The sequence below is a fragment of the Gallinula chloropus genome (genome assembly GCF_964237585.1).
Source record: "Gallinula chloropus genome assembly, contig: HAP1_SCAFFOLD_680, whole genome shotgun sequence".
Classification (NCBI taxonomy): Eukaryota; Metazoa; Chordata; class Aves; order Gruiformes; family Rallidae; genus Gallinula; species Gallinula chloropus.
The window spans coordinates 1-18,800 of NW_028168782.1; the positions used below are offsets into that span (position 1 = coordinate 1).

Here is an 18,800-nt window from a genome sequence, read left to right on the forward strand (position 1 = left end):
TTTTCCTCTCCTTTCCTTTTTCCTCTCCTCTCGCCACCACGTAACATCTTTTCCTCCTTTTCCCATGATTTCTTCTGCTGGAGAGAGCAGCAGCTGAACCATCAGAAGAGCTGTTGAACCCCCCCCCCCCCAAGGGAAACTGAGGCAGGGAGCAGGAAGCTTTCAGGGTTGTCTTTTATCCTCCCCCCACACTCCAAATTCAGGTGCAGCGGGACTCGATACCGGGAGTCCCAAATGGGACTCTGGTACCCGTGGGAGTTGCCTTTGGGAAGCATCCTGCCCTCTCTCCCCTCAGAGGAGCGTTTTGGTGGGGGGTTCTTGGGTTGCTGAGCTGCCTCTGGCCTGCGTGTCCCCAAGTACGCTCCTCTGGGCTGCAAACTGACTCCGTGATGTGGGCTTCACACCCAGACCCCTGGGCTTTACCGGGAATCTCCGCGGACGAGCGATAAACCCTCCGTTTCCTCCTCTTGCCTTGTGGGGAATCTCTTAAATTCCCCCCACCCCAGCCCCCGTCCTGCAGGATTTAATCCATAAATATCCCAGGGAGCTCCGTAAGGGAGAGAGAGAGACATTCCTAATGCATCCCAAAGGATCACCCTGTGAGCGGAGCGGGGCTTTTCCCCCCTGTGGCTGAATCCCATCCTGCGGCACGAGCGGGATCTTCGGTGGAAGAACTGGGCAGGTTGGCGGCTGAGGGGCGTCAGCTGCTCTTGCTGCCACGTTCCCAGCTTCTTCCAGGTATCCTGGTGCAGGGCTGGAGTTTTCCAGGAGTTTTCCTCTTTATTTTGCCGTTTCCACTCCAGTTTTCCTGCTTTTGGGACGGATAATTAACGGCAAAACCCCCTTCTTGCCTTTAAGACGTGGCATTTCCATCTCAGTCCCCTTTTCCGCTTGCTCTTTCCCTCCGGCCTTAATTCAGGAGCTAAAACAGGGTGGCTGGAAGCTTGTCCCGCAATTCCTGGGCTTGAGGGAGGTGAGCAAGCGAGATCACGGCCCGTTAATTACCCTGCCTTCGTTAAGTCGATGGGGACTTGTTGATTTACCATCCCCATCCCTTCTTCTCCGAAGAAACGCCCCGTCCGTCCGCCGCGAAGTGTCCGAAATGGGTTTTAAAAGCCAGAAGGGTGGTGGGGGAAGGTTTCCTGCTGGAAAAATCCGCTGGGTCCAGCTGGAAAAGCTGGGGGGGGGTGGGAAATAAAAAGCCCCCCCCCCCCCCCATATCCCCCCCCCCCACATCCCATCTCTGGAGCTGCGGATAACGGTATTGGCATCGGCGGAGCGAGGCATTGCTATGGAGACTGAGCTAGCATTTCATCTCTTGAGGTGGTCCTTCCAGCCCGGGCCTGGCGGTGAGGCCGAACGGGAGGGAGCTTTGTGTTCTTCTTCCCCCCCACCCCCTTTTCTCTACCTTTTCCCCAATTCCAGGAGGGAATTCTTCCCGCCACCGATCCGCACGTGACCACCCCTGATCCGAAGTTACTTCGGGCAGGGAAAGGTCCTTTTCCAGACGCTTGGCTCCCTCAGCATCCCTGTGAACGGCGTTCCCCCTCGACTTGGTGGCTTGCTGAGCCTTCCCCCTTTGGGTATTCCCTCTGGGAATTCCCTCCAGGTTCCTCCACCCGTTGACCCCCTCGGTCACAGCTCCGCGCTCATTCCCTTCCGTAAAAACAACGGGATTTAGTACAAGGCCAGTGAGCGGCTCCATCCCGATCCGTAGCAGCACAGGGCTGCCTCAACGTTCCCAATTCCATGAGCTTCCCAAACTCCCTCCTTCTCCAGCGCATCCTCACCTAATCCAGTGGCAAACAGACTTGATTTTGGGGGGAGGGGGGTGGGTTTGTCGCCGTCGGGAGAGAACTGAGACACAAGGAGGGTTGGTGTGGCCGCCGGGAGCATCCATGGAGGCCAGAGGGGCATGGGGAATGGGGGAAGGGGAAGGGGAATCCTTCAGCTTCGTGTTTGAGAGTCGTTCCCGCTACCGTGAGCGGCTGGGGGTGTTTGGAAGGGGGAAACATCACCCGCTCGGCGCGTTCCCATGCCGCCTTCACCTGCCGAAAGAGCCTGTTTCTTCCAGCCCCTGAAATTCCCGGGGAAGGAAACTGTCGGCAGTTGGGATGTGTGAGGGGGGTGGGGGGGGGAATGGAGGGAAAGGGAGTTTGTTTGACTGTTGTGTCAGGGCAAAGCGGCTGAGCAGCGAGGCATTCCCAGCCTTCGGCCCCGTTCCCTTGTTGCATCCGGGATATTTCTCCTGGATTTTGTTTTCCTTTTCCCTCCTGGTTCTTTCCCAAACCCGCTCCCCTCCGCACACGGGGCGAGGGTTCTCTGAGCTCCTTCCCCTCATCCTCTTCCTCCTGCCTTCCCCCCCCCGCCCCCACTTCCATCCTCAGAAAGTTTACTCCTCCTTCCTAAAAGCGAACACTTTGCCTCCCATTGTATTCCTCCTCCTCCTCCTCCTCCTCCTCCTCCCGCTGCGGTCGAGGGAATGCGAGTCTGGAAATGATTTGGAAGCGGAGTGGTGGGACGAGGAGGGGGTGGTGGTGAAGGGAAGGAGCAAAATCCCGTCCTATGCAGGGGGAGGGGAGGGCAGCCTGGGATGGGACAGCGGGAGGAAAACAGTTCCCTGACCCAGAAATGGGATATTTCCCATCGAAACCTCGGGACTCGGCGGCATCCTCAGCACCCGCGTAACCAACCCGGAGAGACGGCGAGTGAGCAAGGACCACGGCGGCGAGGCCAGAGCGGAACGTACTCGGTGGATTGAATGGGTTTTGGAGGAATAATTAACTGAGAAACTTGATTAATTAAAAAAAAACAACCCCACGTCCAGTGTCGAGTGGCCCTTTGCCCGCAGCTCCCGCCGGCTGATGACTCCAGCGAGCCAAAATCCTATGGGTTTTCCTTCTTTTCCAGCCACTCCCTGGCACTCTTGCTTTTTTAGGAACCCGTCACTGGGAGCCATCAAGAGGGATATTCCCCCTTCCCAAACCCAAAAGTTTGGGAAGCGTTTCCCTCCCACACATAATCTTTGTAGCTGGAAAAAGAAGGAAGGAAAAAAAACACACCCCAGTGTGCCAGTTCTTCGGGCTTCTTCTGGTCCCTGTGTGGATTTGGAACCAGCAGCTTCTTGAACTGCTGGGATTTATTCCTCTTAACACCGAAATAAACCCTGGATTTGGAGGGGGGGTGGCCACTTGGAAAAGCCAAGGAGGAATTCCACGCCGCAGCCGGAGGCCAGGAACTGCCGTCACCTCAAATTGGACTTGTTTCTCCGGGAAGGGAGAGATGATGTGGGATTGGAAGCGCCGGAGTCTACTCCAGAACACTGTGGGTTCTTTCCCCCACCCGCTGTTTTTGAGTCAGAAACTTTGATTCCTTCTGCCTGGAACTTTCAAAGTCGCTAAAATGGATCTGATGTTCCCTGTGCCGGAGGAAATCGAGCGGAATTCCTCCCCAAAGCTCCTTCGGCGCTTCGTATTTCCAGGATATTTATCACTGGGAGCACCGGCTTTCCCAGTTTCCTGCTGGATTCCTGGCTATGGAGAAGGGACGATGGGCAGAGGTGTGACTATCGGACTCCTGGGTTTATATTCCTAGGGAAGTCAGCAGGAATCTTGGCAGCGGCAAACCAGCGCGTGGGGGAAAACGTTGGGATATCAGCCGCCGCTTAGGAAACGCCGCGGGATGAAACCCAAACCGGCCGAGCTGGCGGCTTGGGAAACAATGAGGAAAGGTAAAAATCCCACCCAAAAAAACCCCTCAGCGCAGGGAGGACGGCGGTTGGTTGGATGAGGAGCGCTGGTGTTGGGAAGGTGGATTGCTTTTCCTCCTCGGATGCCGCCTTCGAGCGGGCGACGTTCGGCTCCGGCCATGCGCCGGGGCGGCGCGCCCGCCGGAGAGAGCGGCGGGACCGCGGAGTTTGGCGGTATCTTCAGAATCCGGGATGTTTCCTTTTAGAAATTCCTGCAAGAAAACATCCCACATCCCACCCCCCTTTCCCTTTCCCCCCCCCTCCTTAAAAAAATTCCCCTTCCTGACCCCGCGAGCCCGGGGAACTGTTTATATTCCGAATATTTTCGGCGTAGGGCTGGAATCAAACCCGCGCCCGTTTCGTTTCTGTTTTGGCGCTTTGTTTGCTTTAGAAACGCCGAGCGCTGGGCGGCTGCTTTTTTCAGGAGGAATCCTTCCCTTAAAAAAAAAACACCACCCCCCCATCCCTCCCTCCTTCCCGCTGAGGAAGGTGGTTGGGCAAGGCAGGACGCGGCGTTCCGACCTATCTCTCCGGTAGAGCCGGAGATTTCCTCGATCGCCTTCCGGGCTCCGCTGCAAACATCCCTCCCCGCAATAAAAATGAGCGTTCCCACCTCTTCCCCTCTCCTTCCTTCCCCAGGAAGATGCTTTTGGCGGAGTGAGGGTGATGCCGATCGGCTTCTCCCCGCAGCTCCATCATCTCCCCACGTTCCATCGTCATCCCACCAGCAAGGGGAAGCCGTTCGTATGCGGCGGCGACGGATCGTTCCGCAGGGGTTTGAAGTGACCCGTTTCCACCTGTTTTCTCCTCGTTTTCCGCTTGCTGGATCGACTCCTTGGGGTTTTCTTCTTCCCAATCGGCTTCGAAACGCCGAGCGAAGGGTTTTATCCTTCCCCTTGGAATACCCAACATCCCGTCCCGTTTCTGGCGCCGCCACTTCGCGCCTCCCGCGCTGGTGTCGCTTTGCCGCGGCACCAGGGTTAACCTTCCCTAACGAGACCTCACCAGGATAATCAGGGGAATTAGGGATGCGCCCCGGTGTCTTCCTCCCCGTTAACATCTTACGCCAGGGGGGGGAAAATCCTTTTCCTTCCGCAGCCTTTACCGTTCCCGGCTTGGCCAGCGTGCCCCGGCTAAAAATAACCCGGCGTCGAGCGTTCCCATAGTGGGAAAAACCAGCTGGAATGATGGTTGGCACCGTTATCCCCATCCGGAGCGCAACAAGGATCGTCCACTGATCCTTGTCTGACGGTGGTGCCGCGGCGGCTGATGTTGGCGCCGGCGGTTCCACAGGTGTTACCGTCACGCTTTAAACATGGCTTTTGCCAAAAAAAGTCTGTTCCTCTTGTCTTCCTGCTGGGAAAATGGGGAAAACCCCCATCCCGTCCCATCCCATCCCATCCCCATCCCCATCCCCATCCCCATCCCATCCCATCCCATCCCATCCCCATCCCATCCCATCCCATCCCATCTCATCCCATCCCATCCCCATCCCAACCCATCCGGCGTAAAACGGGGCTGGGAAACTTCATCTTCCAGCCTGGAAAAGTTTCCTAGCCTGGTGGGTCAGGATTTGGTTTTGGCAGGGCTCACGCCGCGAGGAGCGATGAATTCTGGCTGCCTTCCCCCACCCCTCCTGCCTCCCCTTCCCTCTGTGCTGGTGCTGGCACTTCCCCTCAGTTCAGGATGGAAACAAGGTGAAAAACGGGCCAGTTTGGGTTTCGGCCTGAAACTGGAGCTCAGCTTGGGAGAAGCGCCGGTGAAATGAAGCCGGCGGAGGACGTGTGGGTCCCTCGGCCACCGGTTATGGGGTTCAGCCCACTGTGGTTTTGGCTTCGTGGCCTCCTGAGGAGCAATGAGGGGGGAGGATGGGCTTGGCATCCCTCTGGACCAGTGGGTGTCCATCCCCACCACCACCACCATCATCATCATCACTGGGGAGGAACATGGAGTGCGGCGCACGGCGGGGGGGCTCCTGGCCCCTCTGCTCCCCTCACCGTAACCACCACCCCCCTTCCCCCTTTTCCTTTCCAGTTGACATGGATGATGAAGACGGCCGGTGCCTGCTAGATGTAATTTGGTAAGCGGAACCCCCTGGTTTTGGGACGCAGGGAGGGTGGGAAAGGGGGTTTCCACCGCATCCCTGGCGCGGCGTTGGGTCACCCCGGAGCCCAAACATCCTCCGAGGTGCATTCCCCAAGGGGCCTACAAACCCTTCCCAATTTATCCTTCACATCTCTTGGGAAGGCTCCAGGGGGGTGCCGGAGGTTTGGCACTGTGTCCCCCCCACCCCCCACCCCCCAACTTCACCCCCTGGTTTTCCAGTGGGAAGGAGGGATGCGATGGCAGCGTTGGGAGATACCTCAAGCCTGTGAGGGAGCTGCCAGCTTGGGGTGCACCTCGTTTTCCCCCCTCCTCACCCCTTTTCCTCCCCCTTTCGTGTCTTGCAGCGACCCCCAGGCCTTGAACGACTTCTTACATGGATCCGAAAAGGTGAGCGAGCGGCGGCGTGGATCCCTGCGCCGAGACCCCATTTTTTTATCATCCTTTCCCCCCCCTCCCCACCCCCTTATCTTCTCAACCACTGTTGAGGGGGGGGGGGTTGGTTTTGGTTTTCCTTCCCTCCTACCCCCATCTTTCCCCCCACCACCACTCCCCCCCAACCCCAAGAAATACAGTGAACCCCAAGTTCAGAGCCGTGAAGTCAGAGCGGCGAGCCGGAGCTCGTCTGCCCGGCAGCACCCTGCACGTGCAGGGGCTCTTTTTGGTCCCCCCACCCCCCTTTCTTTTTATGTGGGATTTTTTTTCCCCCCCATTTTCCCCCTTTTTTTCTTTTTTTTTCCATAGAAACATCTTTTTAAATCGGGGGTTTTCCCACATTTTTTTTGTGGGGGGGGGGGCTCTGTTCTCTCCGAGGAAAGTAAATCCCATCTTTTTAATTCCAGATTGACAGTGATGATCTCCTGGACAACACAGGAGATGCAGCCAGTGCCTTTTTTGAAGGTGCTGGGGTATGTATTTTTAATTTCTACTTGGGGAATGACAGCTTAGAAACCCCTCCCTTATTTTTTTCTCCCACCACCACCATCCCCCCACCCCCTTTTTTTTTTAATTCCCACCCCCCCCATATTTTTTTTTTAATTCCCCAGCTCGTTTTTCATCCAATTCCCATTTCTAGTGAGGGAAAGAGGCAGGATTCAGGGATTTATTACCACACCCCCCCCAGTGTTTCCAGAAAAAGGGACGGATGCCGCGTGTGGCTCCCGAAGCTCCTTCCGCGGCTTCGAGGAGGAGAGGGGAGGAAGAAGAGGAAGGCGACGGGGGTCATTTAGAAAACCACTTTGATTAAAACCCACAACAAACAACCCCCTCCATCCCCCCCCCCCCCCCAAACCGTTCCCAATTCCCCCTTCCTCACTGTTCCCCCACCCTTCTTTCCGAGGCCGGAGCGCTCCGTTCCCTCCGGCGGCGGTGAAAAGACGTGGAAGGAGGTTCTTGACAAACCCTCCTTGGTTTTGCTTTTCCTTCTCTTTCTCTCCCCCCCCTGCCCTCCTTTCTCCTCTTAAGAGCACAGCTCACTCCGCACGGATGACATCCAGGTCTCTCCTTATTTCTTCCCCCCCCTTCCTGTTTTGGGGAGCCTTTTGGGGGTCCTTTGCCTTCAGCCCTTTGCGCTGTGTCCTCCGGGTCGAGGGCGACTTCTCCTTCCATCTTCCTCCTTTCCCATCGTTTTGCTGGGGGGGTGGGGAGGGGAATTTAACTTCCCTGGGATTGCACCTTATTTTTCCCTTGCTTTAGTGTGTGTGGGGGGGTTGTTTCCATCCCCTCACAACCCTGGTTTCCAGGGAATCCCCACTCCCTACGCACCATGGCGAGCGAGCTCGGCTGCCGCCCGGGTGTCTCCCACAAGAAAAGCATCTGGGTTTTTCATGGAGGGGGGGAACGTGTTTTTTAAGGTTCCTTCCTTGCTGGGACGCCCTTGGCCTCCCTGGTCATTGGAGGGCCCGTCTTGTCCGCTCTCCAAACTCCACAGTGCCCCAGGGTTGGGTTCCCCTGGGAATGCCGAAGCGCTTTTGGGGTCTGGGGGCGAGGGCGCTCACGGCCCCTTCCCTTCCTCTCCGAGGTGGCTAGTGAAATGCATTGGGTGAGTTGACTCAAAGTCCTCTTCTTCCTCCTTCCTCCTCCTCCTCCTCCTGCGCCGCGGACCGGCCGTCTCCCCAGCTCCACGTGCAGGAGCCCTCTGGCAACCACCTGAGCACCGAGCAGAGTCAACCCGCCACCAGCGTGGACCTTGATTTTTTAGAAGATGACATCTTGGGGTCCCCCTCGGGTAGTGGGACCAACCTGCAGAACTCGGACCAGCCTTGTGACATCCTCCAGCAGAGCCTGCAAGAGGCCAACATCACCGAGCAGACGTTGGAAGCGGAAGCCGAGCTGGATCTGGGCCCCTTCCAGCTTCCCACCCTTCAGCCCGTGGTACAGGCGGCTACGGACGGCACCCCGCAGATCTTCTCCGGCGGCGCCGACCTCATCGGGCTGCAGCAACCCGCTGTCCTGACTCACCAAGCCTTGGTCCAGCAGTCGGTAGGAGCCGATGTCGTCAACAAGGCCATCAGCGTTCAGCCTTTCCTCCAGCAAGTCGGCTTGGGCAACGTCACCATCCAACCCATCTCCAACCTCCAGGGTCTGCCCAACGGCAGCCCCAGCGGGACGCTGGGTATCGGCCCGATTCAGGTGGTGGGGCAGCAAGTGATGGCGATTAACCAGTCCACCCAGCAGATCATCGCCAAACAGGTCCAGCCCTCTCAAGTGGCCACCATGCCTGTCGGCAGCTACATCACCCAGACAGCCCCCGAGCAGCAGCAGGTCACCCTCTCCTCCACGGGGGTCTCGCCGCAAAGCGCCGGCCTCGTCATCCAGAAGAACTTGCCGGCGGTTGCCACCACCACCCTCAACGGCAACTCCATGTTCGGCAGCGTCTCCAGCACCCAGGGTTCCCAGCCCCTCACCGTCACCTCCAACTTGAGCAGCCCCTTGGTGCAAGCCCAGAACGTCATCATCCACAGGACGCCCACCCCCATTCAACCCAAACCCGCTGGGGTCCTCCAGCAGAAGCTCTACCAGATCACCCCCAAGCCCTTCGGCTCCAACAACGCCACCCTCACCATCCAGAACGAAGCCGCCCTACAGCAGCAGAAGGCCCAGCAGAACCTCACCTTTATGGCCGGCAAACCGGGGCAGAACGTGGTGCTCTCGGGCTTCCCCCAAGGGCTTCCAGCCAACGTCTTCAAGCAGCCACCGCCGCAGCAGCAGGCCCTCAGCAAGCCCATGAGCGTCCACCTGCTGAACCAGGGCAGCAGCATCGTCATCCCCGCCCAGCACGTCCCTCAGGCCATGCTGCAAGGACAGAACCAGTTCCTCCTCCCCGGGCAGCTGGCGGGTGCCTCGGCCGTGCAGATACCCCAGCAGCTCTCAGCCTTGCAAGCCAACATGGGGGGCCAGATCCTGACCACCTCCCACCCCGGCGGGCAGGCTCATATCATAACGAGCCAAGGGCCGGGCGGACAGTTGATAACGAACCAGGCGTTACCGGCCCAGATCCTCACCAACCAAAACATCGCCAGCCAGCTGAACCTGGGCCAGGTGCTCACCTCGCAGAACGCCCACGGCACCGCGCACATCCTTTCGGCTCCCATCCAGCTCCAGCCCGGCCAGGTGGGTCAGCCGGCTCTTTTCCAGATGCCGGTTTCCTTAGCAGGGAGTCTGACCACGCAGAGCCAGCCCTCGGTGGCCACTTCCTTGGGTCAGACGGGCCAGACGGTGATCCAGGGGGTGACGTTGCCCAGCCAGGTGGCCATGCTCAACGCCACGGAGAACCTCGGCCAAGCGGTGAGCATCCAGGCCTCTGCCGCCGCCGCCGCCAGCAGCCAAAGCCCCGGCCTGGTCCAGCCTCAACCCTCCTCGGGCACCAGCCTGCTGCCCAACGCCGACCAGTCCTCCATCCTCACCGTCCAAACTGCTTCCCAACCTCCCACCCCACTCCAGCTCAACGTGCCGCCACCGCCGCCGCCGCCTTCCCAACAACCCGTGGCTTCCCAGCCCAGCCCCGGTTTGGCTTCCAGCCCGGAGAAGATCATCCTAGGGCAGGCAACCACCGGAGCTGTCATCAACCAGGACTCCATGCAGATGTTCCTGCAGCAGGTAAGTAGCGACCCTCGGCGTGGCAGCCGTGCCGGCGCCAAGCGTGGTGGGCTCCGGGGAGCTCCGCTTTCGCGCCGGCTTTACGTGGCGGCAGCGTTGCGACGCGTAGTTGAGGAATCATGTTGCCTTTCCCATCCTCGGCGGGTGTTTAAGGTCACCAGGGCACTGAAGCCGCGGCACAGACCGGTCAGTGTGGGGTTGCCAGGTCTCTGCAGCTCGGGGTAGAGCTCGAAAAAAGATCTGGCGGCGCCGGGTGCGCCGCGCCGCCGCCTCTCCTTGCGGGTACCTCGGGCGCCAGCGAGGAGCTCGGGGTGGATCTGGCTGGGGGGTTGCTGATATCTCACTTGCACTGGTGAAGGGGTGGGTGGCAGTTTGTAGAGTCCCCCCACCCCCACCCCAGCTCGAACCACCGCGGCTTTTCTTTGGAGTCGGAGAGGTGGGCGCTGGTCCCCAACCTTCCCCACCCAAAATCCCCAAGTTCCCAAAGGAATGGGAAGGGAGCGAAGGCTCACCAATCACCATCATCATCATCATCACCGCCGCTGGCGTTAGTTTCCTGAGCAGGAAGCTTTAAAACTTTCCCTTTTCAACGTTTTCTTGGCGTCACCCGGTGAGCCCGGCCACGGCCATTCCGGGCTTGATGTTGGCAGTCACCTCCCGGTATTCCCATGGGATTAAAACTCCAGGGTCAGATTTTGAAGCCCCGTGGCTTAGAACAGCCCCACGGATGCGTCACCAGAGCGTTACGCGTCCCCGCTGCCGTCCCCCCCTCACCAAATCCCTCTCCCACCTCCAGAGATCCCGTTTCCCTCCACAGCCTTGGATTTTTCTGGGATGGATATGGTGCCATCCCGGGATAGGGGGGGATAAAAACCAACCTGGGTTGGGTTGACATCACACATCTCCCAGTGGTTTATTTGAGGGGGGGGGGTTTAAGGTCTTTAAAAGCCTCCCAGCTCTTCCTACGCCCCAACACCCGTCTCCCAGCTCCGATGGCGCACGGGAATGGGAGCTGGCGAGTTCCCCGCTCTCCTCCCTCCTTATCCCTCTCCATCCATCCCCTCCATCCATCCCATCTCCCCTTCCCAAGCACCGGCTGCTCCCGCTCGCTTGCCTGCCAGATCCTCACTAACCCTGAAAGCTGCTGCTTGCCCCGTGCTGCTGCTCTTCCTCCTCCTCCTCCTCCCCTTCCCCGCTCGCGAGCCCGGGCGCTGTTTTCTCCCTGCTTCCTTGACGGTTTTCCTTCCGTTTCCTCCCTGATTCTTCCTCTTTCCATCCGTAGCCACGGTGTCACAGTGCACGAGGGAATCTCTTCCCCCCCCTTGACACCCCCAAAACGTACAGAGCAGGATGCTGAGACCCATGAGGATGCTGATGGCCACCGACCCCCTTCTCCTTCCCCAGGAGAGCGGCAGCCTCGCTGGGAAGGAAGGGAAGGATACATCCCAGCATCACTCTGGGCAGTCCTGGGGGCAATGGGGAGGGGTTATTTTTTTGGGGGGGAGGGGGGGTGCCTTTTTTCTCCCCTGGAAGCCCCAGAGAAGCCGGGGTTGTTCCCTCCTGGGCTTTTTTACCGTCCCCCTGACCCTCCAAAGGCTTTTAAAAGCCACAACAGGGCTGGGTGAGCGTGGCAACGGTGATGCCGTGTTCCCCTCCAGCATCCCCAGGGATGAGGGGCTGCCCCAGCAGCGTCACCCTGATATTTTATTTGGGGTACCTCGCTTTACTCTGGGGGTCCCCTTCCTGCAGCGGGCAGGGAGATGCTTTAGGAGCTGCCAGCGAACCCATTTTCAGAGCAGATCGTTGCTGGCTGGAGCCAAGAAAGAGACACCCCCCCCACCCCACCACCCCCCCCCAAACTCCTGACCCCCCCCCCCCCCTTTGTGGGCTTTTTTTCCGATGGCAAATCCTCCTTGCTCCTGGACTAACTTCTTCCTCTTTCCTTCTCTGTTGCAGTTACCCGCAGGGCAGCAGAAGCTCCCTGGAGCATCCCCGTCCCCTTCGCTACCTCATCCTCCCCTGGGGGAGAGCCCGCAACTCCCGGCCGCCCACCTCTCCCAAATGCAATCCCCTCACCCTTCCCGACCCCCTTCCCAACCCCAGCCCCTCTCCCGGCCCCCTTCCCGACCCCACTCGCGTCCTCCCTCCCAACCGCAGAGCCTTTCCCGCCCCCCTTCCGAGCCGCTCTCCCGTTCCTGCACCCCGCAGGCACCGATGCCGGGACTCTACGTCATTCAAAACCAGTTGGCTTCTTCCCCCCTCGGTGGGGGGCAGCACCCCCTGCGCCCCCCTTCCCAACCCCAACCGCCTTTCCAGCCGGCGCAGGCAGAAGCCGCCCAGCCGCCTCCAGCGCAGCTTCAGGTCCAGCTCCCGGCGCCGACAGAGGTCCAGCATTCCCATTCCCCCCACTTCCAGCTCCAGTTCCCAGCCCAAGGGCAGATCAAACCCCCCACTCCCACCCACGCTCTCCACCTAACCGCGGAGCAGCAGAGGACTTTCCCGATGGTCCCGAACCAATTCCAAACCCTCCCGGCAATTCCCAGCCCCGCTCCTCAGCCGAAGCAAATACTGGACAGGTTCCAGCAGGTAAATTAAGTCACCATCGAGGGTCTCAGCACCGGGGGCGTAGGGGCAGGAGGGGAGCGAAGCGCGCGGTGAGAGCGCGGCGACGCGCGGCTGCGACCCTCCCGCCCCGCGGGGAGACGAGGGTTGAGAGGCGAAATCAGAAGCCGAAACGCAGCTGGTTCCACCCAGGCAGGTCCCAGGTGCCCCCAGCCCAACCAGGTGCTGCCTCCCTCTGTCTTTGTGGGGAGATGGAGGGAGGGAGGCGAAGCCAGTGGGGTTTGGGGGTGCCTGTGCCCCCCCCCCCGTCTGCGTCGCGGGAGAGGCGCTGCCGCCGGCGCACGGCGTAGGGTTGGGTTCAGAATGGAGGCGGCGCAGGGCGAAGAGGGTCTCCCGTGACAGACATCCGTGTGTCCATCTCATCCCCCCTGCCAAAGACCCGTCCTGCCCAGGCAGGGCTCCAATCCCACCCTGGTCTGGGTGCAGGTATCCAGGAGGACACGGATTTCCCCACCCTCTCTTGGAACCGACGCCAAACTCCCCGGATTAAGGACCCCGACCCGCCTTTTTTCTGGGGTGCACAGGGGTGATCCCCTTGATGCTGGAGGCAGGGGCGGGGGTGGGGAATGCCAGGGGTTTTTAGGGTCTTTCTCATCCGTTTCTCAGCAGGTACGGGACAGGACGGGATGGGCTGGGACCAGCACGGTGACCAATCCCTCCCCGTGCGCGTGCGCCGGGAGTTCCCGGTTATTATTTGGTTTTTTCCCAATTTCTTGGGTTTGGTTCCCCCCCCCCCCCCCCTTTTTAATTGTCTTTTAATTAACCCCACGTAGGTGCCACAAGGGATCATCCTCCAAACGAAGCAGCAGCCTCCCACCAGCCAGGCTTCCGCGGGGCGCTCGGCTCCTTCCCTGGCCCGTCTTCCTCCGTCCTGGTGAGCGGCCAAGGACAAGCGGTGACGGTAACGCCGGCGCCAACCCCCCACGCACAGCCACGCACCCGCTGCCCTCCCAGCTTCCACCACAGGTTGGTATCCAAACCTGGGAGGGGTATCCCAAACCGCCGCTAAAGCTCCGGCTTTTTTCCAGGGGGAAGGATGGGGGAAGGTGGGGAGGGGAGAAGGTGGGGAGGGGAGAAGGAGGGGAATTCCAGGGTGGCTTTAATTATCATCAGGGCTTAAAACGCTCCTGGCTTGCGTTCGTTAGGTATTAGCGCCCCGGTCGCGGCGGAGAGTAAAACCTTCTCCAGCGTCTCCACGCCGCTTTCGGCTGGGAAAGGGGCCGCGGCCCCGGGGAAGTCGGGGACGCCTCTTGCCATCCAGCAGCCGGTGCAGGTGAGGAAAATGTTTTTCCCACTCTTTGTGCCTGTTTATTTCATCCCTGGAAACAAAGGGCAGGGGTGGGGGGGGGTGGTTGGAGGGTTGTGGTTTCATCCTTCCGCTCGCCGAGCGCCGCAAAGCTCCGGAGGCGAAGCCGCGTCGGGTTCCCGCCGCCACCCCGTTCAGGATTCCCAGATTAAACCAGCTTCTTTTCCCATTCTTCCCACAGACTAAACCTGGTGTGATCAGCTCCGTGTCCAGCCTGAACCTTGGGGTCCTTTGCAGATCCAGGTTGTCGGGAAGGGATTGCCACAGCTCGTGCCCTCGGTGAGCTTGTGCCGGATGCGCACGGAAGGACGGATGGATGGATAGGGAGGGGTTTGGGAAGGGATGGGGTGGGAGGATGGGCACCACACGGCCGTCAGAGGAAGGGAAAAGAGTGGGAAAAAGGGGGGAAAAGCTCCCAAAAAAGATCTCACCAAGGCTTTTCCCTCTCCTCCACGGTAGTACGACGGCAAGCTCGCGCCGAAGAAAACCCCGGCGCTGCAGCCCAGCAAGGAAGCTTGGTGAGTGGAAGGGTTGCAGAAAGGGAACCCTTGGGAATCCCACCGTGGATTTTGGGGGTTTTTTTCCCCATCTCTCCCCATCTCTTCCTTTCCCTTCCAGTTTCCTGGAGCAGCTGCACAAACACCAAGGTGCCGTGCTGCACCCCGACTACAAGACGGCATTCCGATCCTTCGACGACGCGCTGCAGCGGCTCCTGCCTTACCATGTCTACCAGGGGATGCTGCCGTCCAGCCAGGACTACCGGAAGGGTGAGAAAACCAAACCCCCCCCCAAAATCAGAAATCCCAGAGGGTTTAACCCCCAAATCCACAGGTTTAGCCCCAAAATCCACAGGTTTAGCCCCAAATCCTCCTCTTTCCCCCCCAACCAAGAAACCGTCTCGTAAAAGGAACCACCCAACTTACTGGGGATGGGTTGACAGGGTCGTTTCGGGTGATGTGACCCCCACACCCCCCCCCCCATTGCCCTCCCCCCAAAAAGTGGGGAGGGGGCAGGGAGGAAACCAAGCTCCCCCCTCCTCTTCCTCACAGTGGATGAGGAGTTCGAAGCCGTCTCCACGCAGCTGCTGAAGCGCACGCAGGCCATGCTGAACAAGTACCGCCTCCTGCTCCTCGAGGAGTCCCGGGTGAGTGATGCTCTCCCACGCCGGGTTCTGGAAGGTTCCACCTCTTTTCCCAGGACTCGGTGGTGGCTCCATCCCTGGGTTGTTAGGGAAAGTGAGGGATGGGTTCATTCTCCCCCTGGATCGTTGGGGAAAGTAAGGGATGGGTTCCCTCTCCCCCTGGATCGTTAGGGAGAGTAAGGGATGAGTTCCCTCTCCCCCTGGATCGTTGGGGAAGGTAAGGGATGGGTTCCATCTCCCCCTGGATTGTTGGGAAAGTAAGGGATGGGTTCCCTCTCCCCTGGATCGTTTTGGAAGATAAGGGATGGGTTCCCTCTCCCCCTGGATCGTTAGGGAAAAGAAGGGATGGGTTCCCTCTCCCCCTGGATCGTTGGGGAAGGTAAGGGATGGGTTCCCTCTCCCCCTGGATTGTTGGGGAAAATAAGGGATGGGTTCCCTCTCCCCCTGGATCGTTAGGGAAAGTAAGGGATGGGTTCCCTCTCCCCCTGGATCGATAGGGATGGGATCCTCTCCCCCTGGATCCTTAGGGAAAGTAAGGGATGGGTTCCCTCTCCCCCTGGATCTTTAGGGAAAAATAAGGGATGGGTTCCCTCTCCCCATGGATCATTAGGAAAATAAGGGATGGGTTCCCTCTCCCCCTGGATCGTTAGGGAAAAGGAAGGGATGGGTTCCCTCTCCCCCTGGATCCTTAGGGAAAGTAAGGGATGGGTTCCCTCTCCCCCTGGATCATAAGGGAAAAGAAGTAAGGATGGGATCCCTCTCCCCCTGGATCCTTAGGGAAGACAAGGGATGGGTTCCCTCTCCCCCTGGATCGTTAGGGAAAAGGAAGGATGGGATCCCTCTCCCCCTGGATTGTTGGGAAAAGTAAGGGATGGGTTCCCTCTTCCCCCTGGATCATAAGGGAAAGTAAGGGATGGGTTCCCTTCCCCCTGGATCGTTAAGGAAGACAAGGGATGGGTTCCCTCTCGATGTTTCTTTGCCACTCTCGAGCTTCTCCCAGGGATGGGAATTGTTGGGGGGAAGGGGGGAGGAAAACACTGGAAAAACCATTAAAGTGGATGCTCTTCCTCCCCATCCCCTCTCTCCCTCCTCTCCCTCTCCCCGCCACCCGCAGCGGGTCAGCCCTTCAGCGGAGATGGTGATGATCGACCGGATGTTCATCCAGGAGGAGAAAACCACCCTGGCGCTGGACAAGCAGCTGGCCAAGGAGAAGCCAGGTGAGGGGGGTGAAGGGATTTATTTGGACGGGGGTGCTGGATGTTTTGGGGAGGGGGAGGTGGGAAAGAGGTGGGTTCGGAAGTCAAGGGTCGCGCCGGCTGGGGGTTGGGGGGGTGTACACCCCAAAATTGACCTGGTGTTTCCTTTGCAGATGAGTATGTCTCCTCATCCCGCTCGCAGAGCATCTCCTCCTCCTTCTCCTCGTCGTCGTCGTCCTCCTCCTCCTCATCGGTGGTCCCGGCTGCTGCTTCCTCCTCTTCCTCTTCCTCCTCTTCCTCCTCCTCCTCCAGCATCCCAACTCCCTCGGAGAGCCGGAAACACCCGTCGTCGCAGCCACCTCCTCCCATCCACCCAACCAAACTGGTGATCAAACACAGCGGGGGTTCTCCTTCCGTCACCTGGGCCAAAGCCACTCCGGCACCGGACGGCGGAGACGAGGACGCGCTTCCGTCGCGGAGCAAACCCCCCATCAAGACCTACGAGGCACGGAGCCGCATCGGCCTCAAGCTGAAGATCAAGCAGGAAGCCGGGCTCAGTAAGGTGGTACACAACACCGCGCTGGACCCCGTACACCAACCCCCTACCGCCTGCCGCGTCATCAAAGGACCCGATCCCCACGGATCCGCCGCCGCGGCGGCGGCGGGCGGCGGCGGCGGGCAGATGAACGGCACGGTGGATCACGTCGCGCCGCCTCCCGCCGAGAAAAAACCCGTGGTGACTTATTGCCGCCTCCCACTGCGGAAAACCTACCGGGAAAACGTGGACGCCGTGGTGGCGGAGAAACCCGCGGAGGTCTGCGCCAAGGGAAGCGCCGCCAAAGCCGACCGGCACCCCGGAACGCTCGGCGGTGGGAAGCGGGAAGAAGGATCCAGGAGCGTCGTCGCTCCCCGGAAAAGCCAGGATGGCGCCGCGGCGGTGGAGAAGAACCGGCGGAAGAGAGTTCCAAAGCGCCGTCTTTCTTCAACCGCAGCGACGCCCGCGCCTTGCGCGACGCCGCGCGCCGCCGCCGCCGCCGCTGCCGAAAGCCGAGGATTCCACCGGTGGCCTTATGAAGGAGCTGGCGGAGGTGGAGGCGGAATTTTACCGGGGGATGATTAAACCGGAACCTCCCGACCAAAGCTCGGGGCCGGAACTGGGTTGGGAAGTGCCGTTACCGCCGGCGAAACGCCGGAAGTCGGAATCCTTGGAGGTGGATAACGCCAGTTTCTCCAGCGACAGCCCCCAGGACGATTCCCTGACGGAGCATCTCCAGAGCGCCATCGACAGCATCCTCAACCTCCAGCAACCCTCCGGCCAAGCCGCCCGCACGCCTTCCTCCTCTTACAACTCCTCTTCCTCCCCTTTCTCCTCTCCCGCTCACCGGACGGACGCCTACCTCGCCCCCAGCCGCAACGGCGGCCTCGGCGCCCGGACGTTGAACAGATAACGGATGGTCACTACCCCCCACCCCCCCTAATCCCACCCCCCTAATCCCACCCCCCCCCACCCCCCAAAACCCATCATCTTACCCCCACACCACACACACACCCCCCCCCCCCTAAATAAAGGGATGCCGGGCTGAGGGAGGAAGCCAAGAGGAAGGAAGGAGGGAAGAAGAGGAAGAGGAGGAGGAAGAAGGAGGAGGAAGAAGCTTTTGGAGCCCCATCACTGATGATGTTCTGGTTATGCTGCCGTTTCCCAGAACAACACCCCCCCTCCCCCTTCCTCCTCCTCCTCCCTACCACCACCACCCCCCCCCCCCCACACACACACCCCGAGGAAGAACCAGGCTGGGATAAACTGGGAAAACTGGAGAGCTTCATCCCGCTGTTGATAGGACTTCAGAGATGTGGGAAGAGGAAGAAAAGGGGGTGGGGGGGGGGTGTGGGGGGTGGGGGGGGGGTGTAAAGCGCGGGGTTATCCACACGGGAATCCCCCATCCGGGGTCAACCGATCCGGGATTGGAATGGTCTGGGATTAAGTGATCCGGGATTGGAGCGGTCTGGGATTAAGCGATCCGGGATTGGAATGGTCTGGGATTAACTGATCCAGGATTGGAATGGTCTGGGATTAAGTGATCCGGGATGGGAACGGTCTGGGATTAACCAATCCGGGATTGGAACGGTCTGGGATTAAGTGATCCAGGATTGGAATGGTCTGGGACTAACTGATCCGGGATGGGAACGGTCTGGGATTAAGCGATCCGGGATTGGAATGGTCTGGGATTAACCGATCCGGGATGGGAACGGTCTGGGATTAAGCGATCCGGGATGGGAACGGTCTGGGATTAAGCGATCCGGGATTGGAATGGTCTGGGACTAACTGATCCGGGATGGGAACGGTCTGGGATTAAGCGATCCGGGATTAAGAGCTGTGGGATTGGAGCAATCTGGGTTTGGAGCAATCTGGGATTAAAACATTCCCGGGTTTTTTTATCCATCTGGGATTTCTGGAGCCGGGGATGTGTCGATCCGGGGGTGGGGGGTGTGTGTGTGTGTGTGTAAACGCTCCGGGTTTGATTAATCCGGATTAAACCTGATGATGATGATGGGATTAAAGGATTCCCCCCCCCTCCCTCAACACCC

The 18,800-nt window shown here is 59.6% G+C and overlaps 1 protein-coding gene across 1 annotated transcript; it reads left to right on the plus strand.

Moving 5' to 3' along the window:
* Positions 1-5,787: 5,787 nt before the first annotated feature.
* On the plus strand, positions 5,788-18,794 carry BICRA (BRD4 interacting chromatin remodeling complex associated protein; the record flags this gene model as incomplete). Its single annotated transcript, XM_084280641.1, is given in 17 exon segments — positions 5,788-5,828; positions 6,199-6,241; positions 7,970-9,949; positions 11,906-12,535; positions 13,345-13,404; positions 13,407-13,490; positions 13,492-13,537; positions 13,717-13,844; positions 14,059-14,098; positions 14,101-14,156; positions 14,337-14,395; positions 14,496-14,644; positions 14,927-15,021; positions 16,133-16,235; positions 16,388-17,164; positions 17,167-17,231; positions 17,234-18,794. Coding segments are annotated over 17 exon segments (4,785 nt in total). The 3' UTR covers positions 17,663-18,794.
* Positions 18,795-18,800: the final 6 nt, after the last annotated feature.